At 38.8% G+C, this 19,275-nt stretch overlaps 1 protein-coding gene across 5 annotated transcripts; it reads right to left on the minus strand.

Moving 5' to 3' along the window:
- Positions 1 to 437: 437 nt before the first annotated feature.
- On the minus strand, positions 438 to 19,021 carry TIGD3 (tigger transposable element derived 3). 5 transcript variants are annotated; one of them, XM_044075932.1, is made up of 2 exons: positions 18,626 to 19,021; positions 438 to 2,656 (listed from the first exon to the last, which is right to left on the minus strand). In XM_044075932.1, exon 2 carries the CDS (start codon positions 2,637 to 2,639, stop codon positions 1,191 to 1,193), a length of 1,449 nt encoding a protein of 482 aa, XP_043931867.1. In that variant the 5' UTR covers positions 2,640 to 2,656; positions 18,626 to 19,021; the 3' UTR covers positions 438 to 1,190. The 5 variants fall into 5 exon arrangements, with proteins under 5 accessions (XP_043931867.1, XP_043931866.1, XP_043931865.1 ...); XM_044075931.1 differs by having other exon boundaries at positions 18,529 to 19,021; XM_044075930.1 differs by having other exon boundaries at positions 18,358 to 19,021.
- Positions 19,022 to 19,275: the final 254 nt, after the last annotated feature.

Genomic DNA, 19,275 nt, shown 5'->3' on the forward strand with positions numbered 1-19,275 from the left:
TATAACTTTTGTTGTACAAGTTCCCTGTCTAACTGTTAAAAAATTGTGACCCAGAATAAACTATGCAGTCATGAGGCCTGAAAAATATTAGTCTGGCTACTGAATTATAAAAGTTGTGAACAAACAAAGCTAGCCTCAGAATAATCCATGTTCCAGGTATTGACGACCTTCCCTACTTCAAGACCTGCAGCTGGCAAGTTATGGAGATTTCTGAGGGACATCCATAATTCACAAAGATCTCACAACAACACATATGGCTATTAAGATAGTCAAGTATTTAACAATACAGAAGAGCCAACAATGGTCATGTGCATATTAAAACGACTTGACTTGTCCACATTTACATCCAATCAGTGGACTGTGAACAGATTTTTTTCCAAGTATTATCTGCATTCATTGCAGGACACTATAAACTTAGTAATCCAAATGTCCATAACTCAGGTCCAACAGGTGGTTTATAGGTGTTTACAAAGAATAAATAAATTCAAACTGCACATTTTTTGTTAAACAAGTTTGGAGTCAGCACAGTACAATTTATAAGATGGTACGGTGGCATTTCTCTTCATAATGTGCACTGTCACAGACTTCATTAATGCAAGAGACCACAACCATTCTGCACAAATAGCAATCCCTTGCCATCAATTTCTAAATAATACAACATAAATATTTCTATGACCAATGTAGCACAAGGCCTTGACATGTTGCCTGTCTTCAGTGGTGCAATTTTAGATGGGCTAATCATTACCTAGTTTGCAGATGTTCATCCAGCATGAACTGTTGGAAACAGTAACATGCAATGTGTCACTACCAAGAATGGCTTCCTACATTAGGAGGAAGGATAATGTAGCTAAACTTAAGATAAAAAGTCCAACATCAAATCTAGGTGGCAAAATCCAAAGTGATTGTAAAAGCTAAGATAAACTGGATCAAAAGAAGAAACAAACTATATATTCCTTTATACCTAAAAGTTTTGAAAACATGATTCAAGACAGTGTGTTAATATTATTTGAAAGGTTTCACAAAGAACACATTTCCACAGGAAATCTTATAAAAGAACAGCTTTCTTGATAATACTTCTCAAGAAAGCAACAAAACCATTCTAGTCACTCTTGCACAGTTTTTCTTGCTGCATTTTGTATTAAAGCTGCACTTTTAACTTAGACAGAAAAACACAGTTAAAGCTATTGTCCTCACTGTGAGCACAGCCTTTCAACTTCTTCTTCACAGCTATAAAACTTCTTGAAAATGTCTGTTGGACAGCCATTACACTCAAACCATCGCCGTAGAGTGGCAAGAGCCTTTAAAGCATCAGCCTTAGTAGGAAGACTATCTATAAGATCCTCACCATCACTTTCATCACTGTCCTCTTCCTTATATACACAGGTCTCCATATTTCTTGCATGCATTTGAAGATCCAAAAGGACATTCTTTTCAAAATCAACAAATGTGCTGAGTTCGAGAGCATTTCTTTTCTCTGGTGCTTTGCTGTTATGTTGGGATATCAGTTCCTTTGTTTGTTTGTGAAATCCAGACTCAATAAAGCAATTTTCAATTAATGAAGATGATACTTTTTCCCAAGCAGCAGCAATCATATGAACAGCATCTAGTATTGTAATACTATTTGCTATTTTACTAAAAGACTTATCTGTCTCACACTTTATAGCACGCATTTTGCCAAGAAGCCGGTGTGAGTAATTGCATTTGAAATCCTGAATAATCTTTGTGTTTAGTAGGGACACAGAGGACAATATCTGAGGAGGTAGAAAGAACAACTTCACATTATTCATTTCAATGTCTTCATGAACAGCATCGTTATTTAAAATTAGCAATACACTACGATTTTGTCTTCCCATTTCTTGATCAAATTCCAGCAGCCACTCAGAAAAGGAGGAAGACGTTATCCAGCCATTTGTACTGCCTCTATAAAGTGCTGGCAAAGTCTTAATGTTTACTCCATAGAAACAATGAGGTGCAACGTATTTGCTAACAACCAAAGGTTTTACTTTTTCTGTACCACAAGAATTAACACATAAAAGAATGGAAATGCATTCCTTCAGTTTTCTTGAAGAACTGTTCTGAATTTCTGGAATCATTCTAAATAGCAATGTGGTTTCATCACAGCCAAAGATATTTTCAGGTGAGTAAGACTTTAACACTTCAGGCAAGGTTTCAGCAATCCAGTCATCTGGTGACAGTTCATTTAAGTAAGCAGTCTGTGGGTTATGCCTTTGACCAAAACAAACATTGTTTCTACGTTTCCACCTGACCAGCCACCCAATACTAGGAACAAATTCCTGACCCATTACTTCTGCTAGCTCTTTTGCTTTCTGAAGCAGCATGGGTCCAGTAATATCCCATGTTTTAGTCCGTGCAATATGAAACCAACACAAAAGAGCTTCATCTATGCTGCTGTATTTGGACTCTCTTCTCCGTTTTCTCTCCTTATTTGCTGTCCCACTGCACCATTCAGCCAGAAGTTTTTCTTTGTTTTTGCAAATCCTTGAGATCTGAGGCTGAGAAACTTGGAAGCGCCTAGCAATCTCAGACTGTGACATCTTAGACTCATCTAGTATCTCTAACACTTGTATCTTCTCAGCAAGGGAAAGAGCATGAAGCTTCTTCTTTCCATGCAGTTCCATTATATAGTTCCAAAGCTCTGAAAATATAATGAAATAAATGTAAATTACATTTAAAATAAATAAAAGAGGTAGAAATATACAATGAACATAAACACATATCACCTCTAGCAGCAATTTCTTGGTTTAACTGGTAACTAATTTTGCTAAGAGGAATGCAACCAGGATACCAGGCAATTAAATACAAAAAAAAAATCAATAAACACTGAGCATTCCAATGAGAGAGAATCATTCCTTAAGGGTACAAGTCTATATGGTATTTTCAGTTTTCCCTTAATAAATACGTAATTTTATACCTATACATATATGTCAGCATTACACCAAATGAGAAAGCAGACGTCTACACCAAATTTTAGTAGATGTCTTAGATGTGCTCTCCAAGTCAAACAACACTACATCCTCTGGTCCCCGTAACATCCTAGGATGCTTCTTAAAATATCCTGAATCAAGATCTGTCAGGTCCACTGGCGTCAGACTTTAATCACAGCCTCCAGACAGGCTTTGTGCCATGCAAACTGAGGAAAATTACAGTCATCCCTCTGCTCAAGGGCAGTCCATCAATGGATCCTGGGAACTACAGACCCATAAGTCTAACTAGCCTCATATGCAAAACCATGGAAATAATTATCCTGGATATGATTAATAACATAGTAAGCCTTCAGACATTGGATCCAATGCAGTTTGGTTTCATCAAAGGCAGATCAAGCCTACTCTAATTGATGGACTTCTTTGAAAAGGTCACCAAGGCAATGAACGAGAACAAAACAGTGCATAATGTTTACCTTGACCTGGCTAAGGCATCTGATACAATACCCCACTCAAGCACTGTAAACAAACACAAAGAATTAAGCATAAACACTTATGTTACACGTTGGATAGCCAGCTGACTCCCACATAGAACCCCAGGAAGTTAGAATAGGAGAGGCCATCTCCACACAGAGGCCAGTCATTAGTGGAGTCCCTCAGGTTTCTGTGCTGTGTCCACTCCTCTTTGGCATTTACTTCTCAGAAGTCAAAGTCAGTGTCAAGAGACTGCTTTGTTGGCCAAGTTTGCAGACAACTGCAAACTTGGAGCAGTCACAGAATCCCCCCAAGCCACTAACACACTACAGGAAGGACCAACACAGATTAATGGCGGGTGCCAAAGTCATGGCTTAAAACTCAAAGTCAAGAAATGCATAATAATACTCTTGGGAAACTTAGCCACCATAGGAAATCATCTCATTGATAACACCTCCCTAAGAGTGGAAGCAGTAGTAAGGTATTTAGGGACTCGTGTAGATAACATGGCTTTCAACAAAAACATGTCTAAGGTACTAAACAAATTATTCTATGTTGCTCAACCTAGAGAAAGGGCATATCATCTAGGTCCAAGCAGGGCACTGCTCTTCTGTACTTGGCCCTCTTTGAACCCATCATTGAAAAAAATACCCTTTTTGGTAGATACCTAACCAGGCACATGCAGCAACTGGAACATCCACAGAGGCTCCTCACAAAAAGAATACAGGGCCTAAACAACATGTCCTATCAGATTGCCCCACAGCCCTATCTCTATACTCTGTTTCTTAAAGACTGTTGAGAAGCATACAAGGAATCCTTGTATCCCACCCTGATTGACCTTTTGCACACCTGCAAAACCAACAGCATCAAAACTACTTGATCTAGGGATGTAATCTTTGCCTGAGATATAAACAGGATATGTTGGAGGGACAGGTGTTTTTCTTACAGAATTCTACTACTCAGGAACAATCTTCCCATCCATGTGAAACAGAATTTTTTCCTAACCCTATTCAAGCATAGCCTGGACCACTGGATGGGAAATCAGAAATTCACCCTAGTCTATTATGTCATTAATGAACATAGGTAGCCTATAAATTGTATCCTAGCTAACATATACCCCTTAAAATAACCTCTAATGCACAAAAACTTGCAGGACACATTTGGAATACATGACTAGGCTTATAAGGGCCCCAGTGGTTGTTAACCTAGTATACATCTATGAACCTATGTCAGATGTAGCAGCAATTTTCTGTGGTAACTGCTTAACTAGCTATGATAAGAGAAAGAAAGCCAGAATAATAAGCAATGACATACAGCCAGTCCTCTAGAAATAAGGTTGAATTTCAGCTGGAAATCTGAGTTGGAAAAAAGGCCTGCAACAGAAAAAACCTGACCACAGACAGAACAGTTAAGTGAATGACGGGAGAGATTAAACATTTCAGTTCATTACAATCTATTGGAGACAGAATTTATTAACAAACACTGAGCACTGTGATGTAAACCCCTGATGTCATTGTAAAACCAGTTACTGATCTAAAAACTAAATGGTGAAAAAGAAAGAGAAAGAATTGCATCAAGCAATGACTTATCAAAGAAGGTTAAGAATACAGTATGATGTAGCCTTCTCTGCAGATGGTCCACTCCAAGTGTCCTAAAAGCCACAAATTATAATTTGCAAAAGTCAACCATTCACCTCTGGGGACAAATGAGGGGAGGAGCAACACAAGGTAAGCATCCACAGTGGAACTCCCAATAACACCAATTGTAACCTATATAATGTTAAAAGAAATACTATATTGACCAGTTATGTTTATCTTAAGTTACTACAGTGAAATTAATAAGAGTCAGCACTCAGACAAACAAAAAAAAAAAAAAAAAAAACCTGTAGGCAAGCCAAACAACTGAATTACTGGAGCTTAAAATAATACTGTTCTGTATAAACTCATAACATATTCATTAATAACCCATCAAATGAGATGATAATTAGCAACTTATAACCTTGCCATAACCAGCTGTAGCATACTGTTGTTTAGTAATAGCTATATTTCTGCGGGTTTCAGAGAGGGAGGTCTGAAGTATTGGAGATCATGTAAGGAACATAGATAGTAGTGGATAAAATCTCTCCATGCATGGTCATTGTTTAGAGTCAATAAATGGACAATTTATGTTTTTGTGTATGCGGGGAGGGGGTGCTGTGTTTAGTTCAGGGAGCATACTGTCAAGAACATTGGTAAGAGAGTGTCTGCATTATTATTTCATACATTTTCTAATGGTGCATAAAAATACAGCTATGTTTTCTTATTAAGTTGCAAAAAAATGTAATTCACACTGCATGGACTGACTACATTACATTTTATTAAAACACAAAATAAATATTCTGTGCAACATAATTACAGTAATGTAAAGAATAGTCACTCAGTAACACCAACAACAGAATTAAGAACAAACAGGAAACATTACATATGTGACATGATGGCAAACCAGACAAAATAAAAGCAGCATCTCATTTGACAAGCTCAGTACAGTAATCACTGCCTGTGATAAACATTTCTTTGTTGGTAAAGTGGACATGACTCTCTCACTAATATAATCACTAGTTTCAATAATGCTTATCAAAAATGCAGCATGACATGTGGACATCAAAGTCAGAATGGCCCAATGACATTAGAGCTGCATTTTTACGCCACCTGGACTATATACAATATACCAGGGTCAGTGCTGTGGATTCAGATATGTACAAGTTTATAAGATTTACTACAGCAGGTACAGCTGAAATGTGGAACTCAGATGATATTATTTATCATTTTCCTAGTCATATTTCCTGCCTGAGGTTTACATAATTTCCCTTACATCTAAAAGTTGGAGACTGCTAGCAGGGATGAGCACCTAAGGTGCACACTACACGCAATTATGTGGTGAAGGAGTTTCTACAATACAACCACAAAGCACTGTTTGACAATCTTCGGTTTTCAGAACCTAGTCCGCTACAAAAGGAATTTATTAGTAGAATGGCTAAATTCTTACCCATTTCATACGAAAATGTTCAGAGTGGCTGACATAATAATTTAGTGAGTTAAAAATGGCAATGTGCTTATGACCCAGTACATACCTTTACAGTGGTTGCTGTGGCTAGTCTGTCTCTCTTCCAGCTGCAAGGATGGACAGACAATGACTAAGAAACAGCAAAGGTGAGTGTAATGTGTGAATGACTTCTCATAAGAGACAAGGACCTGTTTACTATTATCACAAACAACCAGACACTTAACATGCATTTTTTCTTTGCAAGGAAAACTCAGGCTCTTGGTTACCTCAAACATATTTTATCCATCAGCTGGCATAGAGGACTAAGGCTGTAAACTGTTAATGAGCTACTTCTTGTGGTACAGGGTTAGATTCCCTCAGTCTTCATTTGCTTACAGTGTTACATTTAGACAGTTAATTAACCACACAGTGCTTTAGGGCAGTTAGGAATTTAGGCTAGAATCCTCCTAAAAGGTCTCCTGAATTGCATATCCAGTAACTACCTACGAACCTATTTAAAAGGAATCAATACAAAATGATAACCATTTAGACTAGTAAGAAGACAGAAGGGACAAAGGAGAGAGTGGCTGATAGTATTGATGCCAGGAGCTGGATTTCAAACTTCTACAATTACGTTGATCTTCTCATACAAATGCACTATCACTGCTGAACTTTTTCTTCACTTGGCTTGGTACTGTACCTGTATATGGGAAGCGATGACCTAGTTAGGGAGCTCATAACTACCAATGGCTTCTCTAAGCCTTCAAATGATCAGACACTGCTTTTTTGATTTTTTCACTGTCTCTCTTTCCCCATTTCTAAGTTGTCATGTTTACTTTTGTACACTTTGAAGGGACTGCTTAAGCAAGAAGAGTAAACTTTATTTTTCTTTTGTTATTTTTGATTAGAATGGTTGTAAAATAAGCACCCACTACTGTGGGTTACAAGGAAGGACAGAACAGATTCATAGGGTAGATTGTTTTAAAATTAACGATTCTAAAAATTCAGCAGCTATTTAGGAAGATCAAACACTACTTCCGCAGCACAACAACAAAAGCCCAGCTCAATACAGAACTGTACTTACTCCAATACAAAATGCCATGACCAAACAAAGGGAATCACACCAGTGCAAAGAAACTGCAAAAGGAGTGAGGTAACATGGGATACCACAGGACAGTAACAAAAACAGTAAAGAGCTGGACACTGGAAAATGCATAAAGAATGAGTTACGGTGTAGGGAAGTACACAAATAAGCACAAAGACATAAGGGCAGGGCAGCATAAGGATGGTAAACAGAAAAGTAACCTAAGCAGGAAAAAGTAGGTGCAGGTGAAAAGGAAGATGTGAAAAACCAAAGAAGGGAAGCAAGATGCAACAGCTCCGCAGCACAAAGTGATGAACCATGCTCATGTCCCAGATGGCACATGGTCACTTAGCATAGAATCATAGTTTACTGGGCTATTGACCTGGAGGTCATTTCAAGCCTAGCAAATTCATCCCAATGTATGCAGGACTGCATTTAATAATGACTGCCCATGTCCAGGAGGGATGTGGGTACTATCCCCGATAAGTATTTTTGATGCCCCATCCACTCATCCAGGTTCCTCTTGAACAGTGTCATATAGGTGCACTGCTTCACATGAATTTGCAGCCTCTTCCAAATATGCAGCAGTTACTAGGAAACAGATCTGTCCGTCCAGCATGTCCTATTTAAATTGCAGGCCATATTTAGGCCCCTGGAATGGGTAGCTCTAGTCCCGTTTGATTTGTGGATATGCAGCACGTTCATTAGGTTTGGGTCTGAGATTTCTCTGTAAGCCAGGCATAAGTCTACCCTAAGAAGTCGACACGATACAGACTATAGTGACAGGGACTTTAGTCGGTCTGTGTATGCACGTGCTGGTGTCCCTTGATCTTCTTTGTTAGAAACCTGTGAAGTCTCTCCAGTTGTTGCAGGTGCTTTGTATGGTACATGCCGAATAGGGCATTATACTCAATTATGGGCAGGATTAGTGCCGAGTATAGAGGGGGTTATAAGGATGGCCGCTGTGGTACAGTGGTTAGCATTGCCGCTCCACAGCAAAAGGTTCTCCGGTTCGGTCCTCAGCTGGGGTGCCTTCTGTGCAGAGTCTGCATGTCCTCCCTGTGGTCATGTGGGTTTCCTCCGGGTGCTCCGGTTTCCTCCCACATCCCAAAGACATGCTGTAGGCGGACTGGACACGCTAAATTGGCCCTAGATGTGAGTGTGTGTGTATGTGTGCCTTCTGTGGAAGGTTGGAAACCGGGCTGGCAACTCGACACCGTAAAACTCCACTGCCAATCATAAGTGGACAAGTGATCCGCTGTGGCGACCCCTAACCGGGAAAAGCTGAAAAAAGAAGAAGATAGAGGGGGTTATAACCTCCTTTGCTCTCAAGGCGATGCCTTTACTAATGACATAGGTTATGCAGAAAGGCTTCCTTACTACAGTAGACACATGGAGGTCAAAGTTAAGGTTGCAGCCTACTTGTCATCCCAGATCCTTTACCATTTAATGAGTACTTAGGATATTGTTGTTCATCTGATAGTGTGAACTTGATTGTTACAGAAGATGGGTTGGAATGAGTGGTTCATGCTGGTTTATCTCTCCCGGTAGGAGAGTGGTGGCCTGGTCCACTAAATGCAGACACCTGCAAGAGTGTGGCAAGTATGGAATGCAATATATTAGTGATGGGGTGATAACCATGGTAGCAGATCAAAGAACTACAGAAGCAAATGCAGACATCGCAGCCAAGAAGGGGGTGGAAATACAGGAACATAAAAAAAAATTCCAACAGAAGATGACAGCAATACCCCTAGCACTCAGCTCCCACCTGTAAATTAAACAAATGGGCTCATGAGTGGGCAGATCTCCTCCCCAGTCACAGCATAGACTCATCCATGTTTTCATGGTTAGAGCCAGTTTATGGTCATGTGAGGGTGTGGACTACAAGAAATACAAAAAAAAATGAAAGGTAGTAGGATAAGGTTTTACAGAACAGGTTGGAGGAAAAGAGAAGATGAGGTGCGTAGGGTGTGGAGCAGGGGGTTGGTTCAAAAACTCTGGTGTGGATGGCCTGAACAAGAATACAAGAGATGTAGAGGAAAATATGGGACCTTTAAAAAGTAGAAGGTTGTCTAGTCATAGAAGTGGCACAGAAGAGGGGAGAGCAGACGTACAACTAAGAAGACTGGGTTGGGAAGGCTAAGAGCAGGGAAGGCAAAAGAAAACAGAACACGATCAGAAATCACAGCAGTACAGACAAAAAATACAATGGACATAATAGAACAGGGAAGCAGTGTGACAGATAACAGGCAGGACATAAGTAAGTAAGAGAAGGCAGAACAAGGTAGAGTAATCAAGATAAAGTTGTCAGGCAGCAGAGAATCATGGTAAATGTGCAAGGAAAAGGATGTTATGAGAAAAAAGTGAGGCAAGATCAGAGGTAGAATGATAAAAAGCAAAAGCAAAGGGACTGCATGGTGGAAAGAGACAGAAAGGAAAGAAGCGTTTAGCTTGAAGGGAGACTGAATTGGGAATGACTAGTCTGGAAGGGGACAGGAGAGGAAAAGAAACAGGGTAGCAAGCATGCATAGCATAGGAGGGCAAGAAGGAATAAATATAGATGTTAGTTGTGGGTGAAACTACTTATAATGTTAGGTATGGAGGGAGAAGAGGAAAGGAAAAGCTTAGAAAAACACAAAATGATCTTGAGCCTTACCTTGCCAGGGAAGGATCACCAGTGACTATGATGGATACAAAGGGAGATGAATGGCCTCATACAGTGGTAACCATGGAAACTAATGACCTAGCAGAAGAGACTGGAATAATGCATGCACTTCTGGAGGCCTTATGTGGAAAGACAGGTCACAGCGCTGGAAAGCTTACAGAGGATGGCAAGGGGAACACAAGGTGTAACATATGAGGAAAGCAAAGGAAGCAAGAAGAAAGCACTAAAAGAAAAATGTGACAGAAATCACACTAGAAAAAAAGTACATGACAAGGAAAATGGCACATGCCCACAATTTCAAAATACTACAGTTTAATCCAGGTAAAACAAAACGCTTTTTTTTTCAGAAACAAACTAGCAATGTAGAGTGTTCATTCGGCCAGGAACAGAATGAAAGAAGGTGGAAGAGCTGTTTTATGGGCTAGCAGCAAAACCTGACATGCAAAACAGTCACTGCCACCTTATTTATGGTGTACTGCATTATATGAATGCACCAACTAATATGCCTTGGACAACAGTAGCAGCAAAGTCCCATCTTGGGTTCGGCTGTAAATATAATTTTTAATGACTGATAAGGTATGGACTGAAGACCAGGTGACCACTTTATACATGTCCTGATGAGCCCACTTTGAAGAAGCCTGCTGCTGAAGTAGTACCACTCACATCAAACATGATCTGATATGACCTGATAAATGCCTTGCCTGCAGGATCACAGCAAAAAGCAATGCAACTGCTAACAATTTAGAAAAAGTTAATTTTTACTCTGCCAGGTCTAACTTAACTGAAACAAAGGAACCAATGAAAAGTGTTAAGATATCACCTATCCATGTAGAACCAAAGTTACTTCTGGAAGCCTGATAATGGAGAAGTGCCTCTACTCTGAAAATAAGGGAATAAAGGAGGCAACTGAAGGTTGTTTAAGTGCTGTGTCAGACATGACTTAGGGCACAAAGAAAAGATTAGTAATCAAAGGAAATATCACTGTCAACAACAATAAAAAGTTCTAAGCATGTGAAGGCTTGCAGTTCAGTAACTCTTCAGAAGCACTTCTTTTAGGAGTAAAACCAAAAAGCAAAATAAAAATGGAAAACATAGTTTAAGGGAGGTGAATGAGATGCATCAAAATGAGCATCAGACAAAAATTTTAACATAAAATAAATAAAAACAAAAAAATGCACTGAACCCACAGATATTGCTAACATTCTGGCTGACAGGTTCAGTGCAAATTTCTCCCCTCCTTCACCCCCAAAAGAAGAAATACTTACCCCAGCTGAATGTAATCTCCCTGTCATCTCAGATGTCCGAGTGAGAACCGCCCTAAACAAAGCAAAAAACACAGCATCAATGGGACCTGACGGTATCCTGGGGTGCGTGTTAAGTGAACTCCAAGAGGAGCTAAACCCACACATAAAAATGCTATTTAACCTTAGCCTTACTTTGGGATATGTACCTGAACACTGGCGTACAGCAACAGTGGTCCCACTCCACAAGGGGGGTGCCTCTACAGACCCTGGAAACTACCGCCCCATAAGCTTAACTAGCCTGGTCTGCAAAGCTATGGAAATAATCATTATGGAACTCATAAACAGAGACATAGGGGACCTACAGACACTTGACCCCACCCAGTTCGGCTTTGTAAAGGGCAAATCCTGCCTTTTAAACCTGGTTGACTTTTTCGAAACAGTCACTAGAGCCATTGATGAGGGCAAAGCAGTCCATACAGCATACCTGGACTTGGCTAAGGCCTTCGACACAATACCCCACTCAGGCATCATAGATAAGCTAAACAGCTTAAAAGTAAACCCTTATGTCACTAGATGGGTTGCAAACTGGCTAAAGGACAGAACCCATAAAGTTAAAATCGCTGGAGCAATATCAGACTCAAAGCCAGTCACAAGTGGTGTCCCACAGGGATCTGTCCTGGGACCCCTCTTGTTCGGCATTTATTTCTCAGATGTAAAAGCAAACATGGGAGGGCTGTGGCTGACAAAGTTCGCAGATGACTGCAAACTAGGCGCCATAGTCGATACACCAGCAGACACACACATCCTACAAAAAGGCCTCACTGAAACGGACAACTGGTGCCGTAGTCACGGCCTTAAACTAAATGCCAAAAAATGTATAGTCATCCCTTTTGGAAAAAACAAAGTACCCACAAATTATCACATAGACAGCAACCCACTCTGTACAGAAAAAGTAATCAGAGACCTAGGGACCCAAGTAGACAGCGACCTCTCATTTGACACCCACGTTGCCAAAGTGGTTAGAAAAACATTCTACCTTGCACACCTTATCGTGAAGGGATTCACATCCAGATCCAAGGATGTCATTGTACCCCTATATTCCTCCCTCATCAGACCCATGATTGAGTACAATGCCCCATTTAGTATGTACCTCACCCGGCATTTGCAACAGCTGGAGAGACCACAAAAGTACCTCACCAAAAGGATCAAGGGTCTCCAACATATGTCTTATTCTCACAGAAGAAAACTAGTCAGGATACACCACGAGACACCTTCTTCAATGAAAAGTCTTTATTCGATAAATAAAGTGAACAGGGGCACAGTAAACTAATTCTATTATATAAGGGGACCTTCATTGTGTCACTACTAGACAGAGGCACAGTATTCTAGATTTATTCTGTACATTTTTGTACAATTTCATGGGGTGGCAAAAGCCACATCACTATGGCTAGGCTTACAAATGCCCCAGGGCAGATAGCCTAGTACTATACTATGAAACTATGAAACATGCATTTTAAGCCCTATTTTGGAATATTAAAACAGGGAGGGAGGTTGGCATAATGGTTAAGGTGTTTACCTTATGAACACCAGGTTCAGGGTTTGATTCTCACATGGGGTAATTGGCTAGGCTTAAAATGGCCTACAAGGGCAGTTAGCCTAATACGAACTTATGAACCTATGAACAAAAAGGCCTGATATGAAGTATGAAAATAGCTTAACAGTCACATTGGAAGATAGCATAAAAGTCCAAGAAAGACATTCTAGGAATGCAGGACAGTACACTTTACAAGACAATTAAAAACTAGCAAGCTAGGAGTGCAAAACAATGCACTTTAGAAGATGAATCAAAACTAATAATGCAATGACAACACTCCTGGGATTACACAAGAACCCCAACTTTTCCATTAAAACTGGAAAAATATCTTAGTGTCAGTATCCTCATTTCTTGCAACATTTGCAATAAATTATGAAACAGCACAATCTGAAATCAAAACAGTAAAATATAAACTGTGAGGGGTTGACAATACTACTGGTTTTCCCCTACAATAAGCAATAGATAAAAGATAAGTAGACTTTGGATGGAAGAAAAAAAAAACATGTTTGTCTTGGCTACAGGAAGCAAACAGAAATAAATTAGCTTTACTCAGAATTGCTTTTACCTGAGCTCTTTGCACTAGACGAAATGGGGGAACAGCATGCAAGTGCACTCCTTCAGAGTTTCAGCATAATTCTTCATGCCACTCTGTCAGGAAGAAAAGAGGAATGCTTACAGGGAAAAATAACTCAACTTTCTGTAACTTTTAAAAGAATCTCTAGATATTGTTGCATTTGTGATCCAAATTAATATTTTGAGCTAAAAAGTCTGCTAACAAATTTTGTCCACAAAAGATGGGCTACTGTCAGCCAAGAATTCAAAGACAAGACCAGATCCCATAATCTCTTGGCTGTACTGCAGACCTATTAAGAATGAGTTCTCCCCTTCATATGGTTACTTGCTACATGACAGCACTGAAGTCTGCAACTACTTAGATAATTCCTTAATGCAGACAATCCTTGAGTTCCTCTCTCATATGTTTATGTACCACATGATGTCATTAAAGTCTACAACTAACTGCATAATCCCCTTGTGTAGGGAGTTCTTTAGTGCCTTAATGGACACCTCTCATAGTCATCACAACTCTCATACTGATGTACAGGGTATGCTGAGCAGCAAATCTTTGGCTTTGGAATGGCCAGTCTTCCAGAACTGCTCTCCAGACCACACACAATGAAGCTACTTTCAAAACGAGGGTTGGAAAAGGACACAAATGCATCTGTAATCAGTCACCTTTGAAGACAAATCTTTTAGCAATGAAGAAATCAAAGGAAGGTTCTTGTTTTGAGAATCGCTTAAGAATTCAATAAGAAGAACTGAAGTTTTCTCATACAAAATATGACATTTTGAATCATCTGAATAGTGGCATAGACATGATCCACGGTTCAGTAAAAATAACCTTGGATACAAGATGAGCCAATTAAGCAGTGAAGTGAAACAGTGATCAAATCTCAAGTCTTCCTTTACTTCAAGGAAAAAAGAACTTTCCCAAACTGTGATCAATAAGGCTCCTAGACAAGCAAGACATTTGATTTTCGTTGTTAACGGTGTATGTCAGAAATGGAGAAAAAGAATTACACAAGAAAATAAGCTGACCCACCTACTGTGCATGAATTAGGCAATAAACCTGACATGTAAATGTCTTGATTCCTTGAAACTGCTATGACAGGAACTAGACATTTAAAACAATCTGGAAGCAATGGCTAGACCAAAGAAGAGCAAAGAGAAATGAAAATGCTCCTGATAAAAAAGAAACCAGAGATACTTTCTGTGATGGTTGCCAACAGTTAGATGAAATTAACCATCCACCATATGTAAAGTCACAAGCACAAGTAAAGGAAATGGGGTCTGGAAGGCCAACATCATTCATTTTCACTTCTTAGAAGTTTATTTAGTACACAGAATTTTAAAATTGGTCTTCACTGACCTAATTACTGTGGCACACGAAAGACTTTGGCATATTAACCTGGTCTTTTGTAAGGTCAGTGTATCTTTTTAGTGCTTCATCATGCTGTATCTTCTGCAACATAACTTTAGACCTGAACCAATCAACTCTGGAAGTAGCAGACCGTAAGTTGTGGGCCAGCAGTCTTTGAATGTAGCAGAACTTTAGTCCTGGACCAAATAACTCTGAATGTAATCCTCATGTGAGAAAAATGGTTTGAAATGAATTCATTAATATAACATAATTTTAGGACAAAAGCTAAATATCATGTTATTAAAATTTTCTACCAGTTCTCTCAGAACTCAGCTGCTGTTCCTTCTAGTCTCCAGAGTCCAGGCTGGTGGAATAAAAGTCACTACAGGGAAATAACATACAAAAATCATCCAGATGGACTTTGTTAGTTATCAGAAAAAATAATTTTCTGGAAGGTCTTTACTAGTTATCAGACAAAAACAAGGTGAAAGGAATTTTATTCTTGAGCACAGTTCCACTAGCTACAGATGATGTATATCCTGTCCTAAAAGATATGCAGCTGTAAGATTGACCCCAGAGTAGTTCTCCTTCCCCAAGTTTTTCTTTTTTCTTTAAAAAGGCACTCTTTTTAGATATAGTCCTTTATTTTGTCTATGTCTGGAAATGTTAACAGATTTAACTTTTTGTTCATTAACTGATAAATGGACAACCTTAAGCAAACTGCATCCTAAAAAAAATTGTAAAGTTAAATTTTTTTAAACACACACACACACACACACATACATATATATATATATATATATATATATATATATATATATATATATACACATATTACATATACACACACACATATATATATATATATATATATATATATATATATATATATACATAGGTATGTGTATACACAGGGTAGTCTACGACATGTACGTATCTCTTCCGCTAGCAAGAGGAATATGGTGGCTGGGACTAAATGGACACATCTAAATATGTTGTAAAGCAAGTTACTCACCCTGAAAGAAGGCAATTAGTACAGTAACCCAGCAATCTATACACAGACTATAAAGTGATAAAACATGTTTGCAGAATTGCATATTGCCCACATCATTCTTCATCTGACAATGACTACCTCAGTATTAGTATATACACCCGACAGCTAGCCTTTTGAATTGCAATCATGGCTAAAACTGAGCAACGTTGGCACAGCACCCTTAGCATAGTGCTAATTTGTTCTGGAATATGGTCCTTAAGAAAAATATATTTTTTTAATATAATACATGAACACTCACAAATATGACTCTGTAGCAACATTACTAATAGAATTTATACAAAGCTACCAGCTGTTCATTGTTTACTGGAAAAGAAGAACAAACACAAATTAAAAAAGCCACCATGAGAAATTATGAAATAAATAATTCCTTCAGAAAATGCTTACACCAAAATAATTTTCTGACAACTGTTCCAAATACAAATTAATCCTATTTTAACAGCTGATATCTACATAAATTTTGATTGATACAACCATTTATTACTGACTGTGGGCAAATTCTTGAATCAAAAAGCTTGGCCTGCTTTCTTTATGGTACCTGTTTATGAGCTGCCATCCTGCTCTAACACAAGGATTGTGTAAATTACTCACATACATTTATTTACCCCACTTCAAAAAAACAACAGTGGATTATTGTGATGGAGGAATTGCAGGAGTCTGTTCTTTGTTTGTTTTTTAAGTCACCTTTTCTGTCATACAGATTACACCTACAAGAGCTATTCCTTTTTTGTCACTAGATCTACAATCTTTTCTTTGCCAACTGTCTAAAAACTGAGTTAAATGTGTTATCTTCCTCTCTATCCAATCTGCTTCATTTTAGTCATCTTGTTGAGTTATAAACTGGCTGTTTTTATTTTCATGAGCCCAGACTGACAGCCTGTGTTTATTTATTTTTTTTTGCTTTTGCCTATAAGGATAATGACGGGGCAGTGCCTATGTTCAGCAAAAGCCTGTGGAGAAAAGTTCCTCATACATGATAGAACATAAGAATAATATGTTATGCTACAACAGACACACAATACAATAAACACTACTTATACATTGACAGGTATTTGAGAATTTGCATTTTATAGAAAAACAGTGATCATGTAGCTCTTACTTTGATTGTCAGAGGTATGCAGCAAGTAGTTACTATTGCTAAGTATATTCACTGATGTAGGCAATATTCCTTCTCTCTTCATCATGGAGCCCACATCTTCTTAAGCAAGATTACTGAGTAAATGGTCTCTGTAAAGATGTACTTCTGCTTAACATAACATTCTGGATCCTTGTTAGTATGTTTTTAAATTTACCAAAAAAAAGAAAGAAAAATCTTTACAATGTGGAAATGAAGGCTATAAATAAATATCTTTCAACACAATTTAATTATAAGTGTTTTTATCTATCTAATACATGGAGACTTCATCAGACAGATCTTTCCTTTTTTTTTTCTTTAGAGGCTTCAATTTATTGGCTTGAGCATTTCACAGAATTTTATTTTTTTAATTTAGGCACAGCCCAGGAGGGGTGGGGATGGGGCAGTGAGGATGACCAGGTATCACACAGGCCAATCATTTTATGAAAGTTGAGCTTTATGATATCCAGTTCCAGGTGTGAGGTTTAAGCTAAACCAGGATAACTTTCTTGATGGTAGTCTTCATTCAAGAGTATACTCGAGTATGCACTTGCAGGGAGAGGGCACTGTAGGTCCCTGCAGTGACTCGATTAGTTTTCCCCACCTGAGATGGGGAAGCAATACAAAACTCCTCCACTGCCAGGATACCAGTGACAGCACAAGCAACTCTCGTGGCTGCTTGTACTATGGCCATTCCAGGTGGCTCTTGCGCTCTACTCTGTACAGGTGTTATTGCTTAGTACCGTGGAAAGAATACGCGGTGTCTAAAGCATAATGGCTTGCAGGCATGGGGACAAAAAAAAGTAACGGGGGTCAGTATTATAGATATGACTGGATGTTCTTTTTTTGGCAGGATGTGATAAGGCACTATATAGTCCAGCACAAGGCTGTCGGGTGTCCCTGATTCCTACGGATGCTCCTGATTTTGGCCTGAAAACACTGCTCTGCTACTCATAAAATGTATGATTTTGTAACAAAATAGTAAAGGTCAAAATCATTAAACACTAGCTATTACATTAAATAATTTTTGCATTCTTCATAAAACGATCGTTAATGCAAATTATTGTATTTCATGTTTTTACTAACTGAATACTACCAATAATAAAACGTGAATAATACCACTCAAAATACAGTGTCCCTAATGTGGGGCCTTTGTCCTCATTATTTTCCTCCTTCGCTTTGATTTTTTTAGGGATCAACAGATTATGAATCTAACACAACGATTTATAGACATTAAGTACAATACTAACATTGTAAGGGCTGATATACTTGTGTTTTTAGTTAAAAATAAGGGGCTAACAACTAAGTCCACCGTACAGTCTTCCGTATGTATGCGTACATTCAGCCAGCTGCTTATTCCACAGTTGTTGTCCTGTCACTGAGCTGAACCGAAAGAAACCCGATCCGCTTAACTTCCGTACCTTCAACCCTTCAAGAGCTTCTTATGATCACGTCGGAAAACCAAGTTACTGACGTTCCCTCAGATAATAAGAAATAGGCGCAGCTGTATTAACTAACCTTTCACATATTCATTTAACTGTCATTATGCAGCTATGAGCCTTCCGTTCCGTTGTACAGTAACGGATTTCCCCATTCCGTCAGCTGTACGGAAATTTCCGGTTAGACTCGGTACAGTGAAAGACAAAGCGAAAGTTTAACAGGATAATAACGGGCAAATCGCTTCTTTACTTCGATCTTGTTAAAAATGTGAAACCGTGATTCAGAGTAAAGGGTACATACAACTTTAGTAGATTTACAAGGAGGTGGTTAGAAAGCGTTTGGATAAGATTACTTTTCTCCTTGTCAAATATTTACATTTCCGGGCTGCGGACACAGGAGCTGATAACGGACTCGTCTCTTATCCGGTTATGAAACGGAACTAGGGCTACCATTCGTCCCTCTTTGCGCAGGACGGTCTCTGTTTAGGTAGTTAGAGGTCCTCCTCAGCATAGCTATCAACCTTTTGACTCCAAAATGTGGAAACACAACCTACCTGTCATAATGTGGGACAAATAAACAACTAGGGTTGCCACCTTTTCAAATGCCCAAAGTGGGACATTTTTTGTAGAAACATCAGATTTTGCAGGGCAAAACATACTCATGGCCAGTACAAAGGACACGACTTCACTTTTTTGCCTAAATAAAAGCTTATTCTTATAGCATTTTAG

Source organism: Protopterus annectens, chromosome 6.part1, assembly GCF_019279795.1.
Source record: "Protopterus annectens isolate FY-2018-M chromosome 6.part1, PAN1.0, whole genome shotgun sequence".
NCBI lineage: Eukaryota > Metazoa > Chordata > Ceratodontiformes > Protopteridae > Protopterus > Protopterus annectens.

What these genes read in the sequence shown, in the direction of transcription:
- TIGD3 (XM_044075928.1), bottom strand. Translation starts at nt 17,177, where the DNA reads ATGATGAAGAGAGAAGGAATATTGCCTACATCAGTGAATATACTTAGC. An exon ending in GCATACCTCTGACAATCAAA is followed by an intron (nt 2,657 to 17,092) that starts GTAAGAGCTACA and finishes TTATATTTTCAG; the next exon opens with AGCTTTGGAACTATATAATG.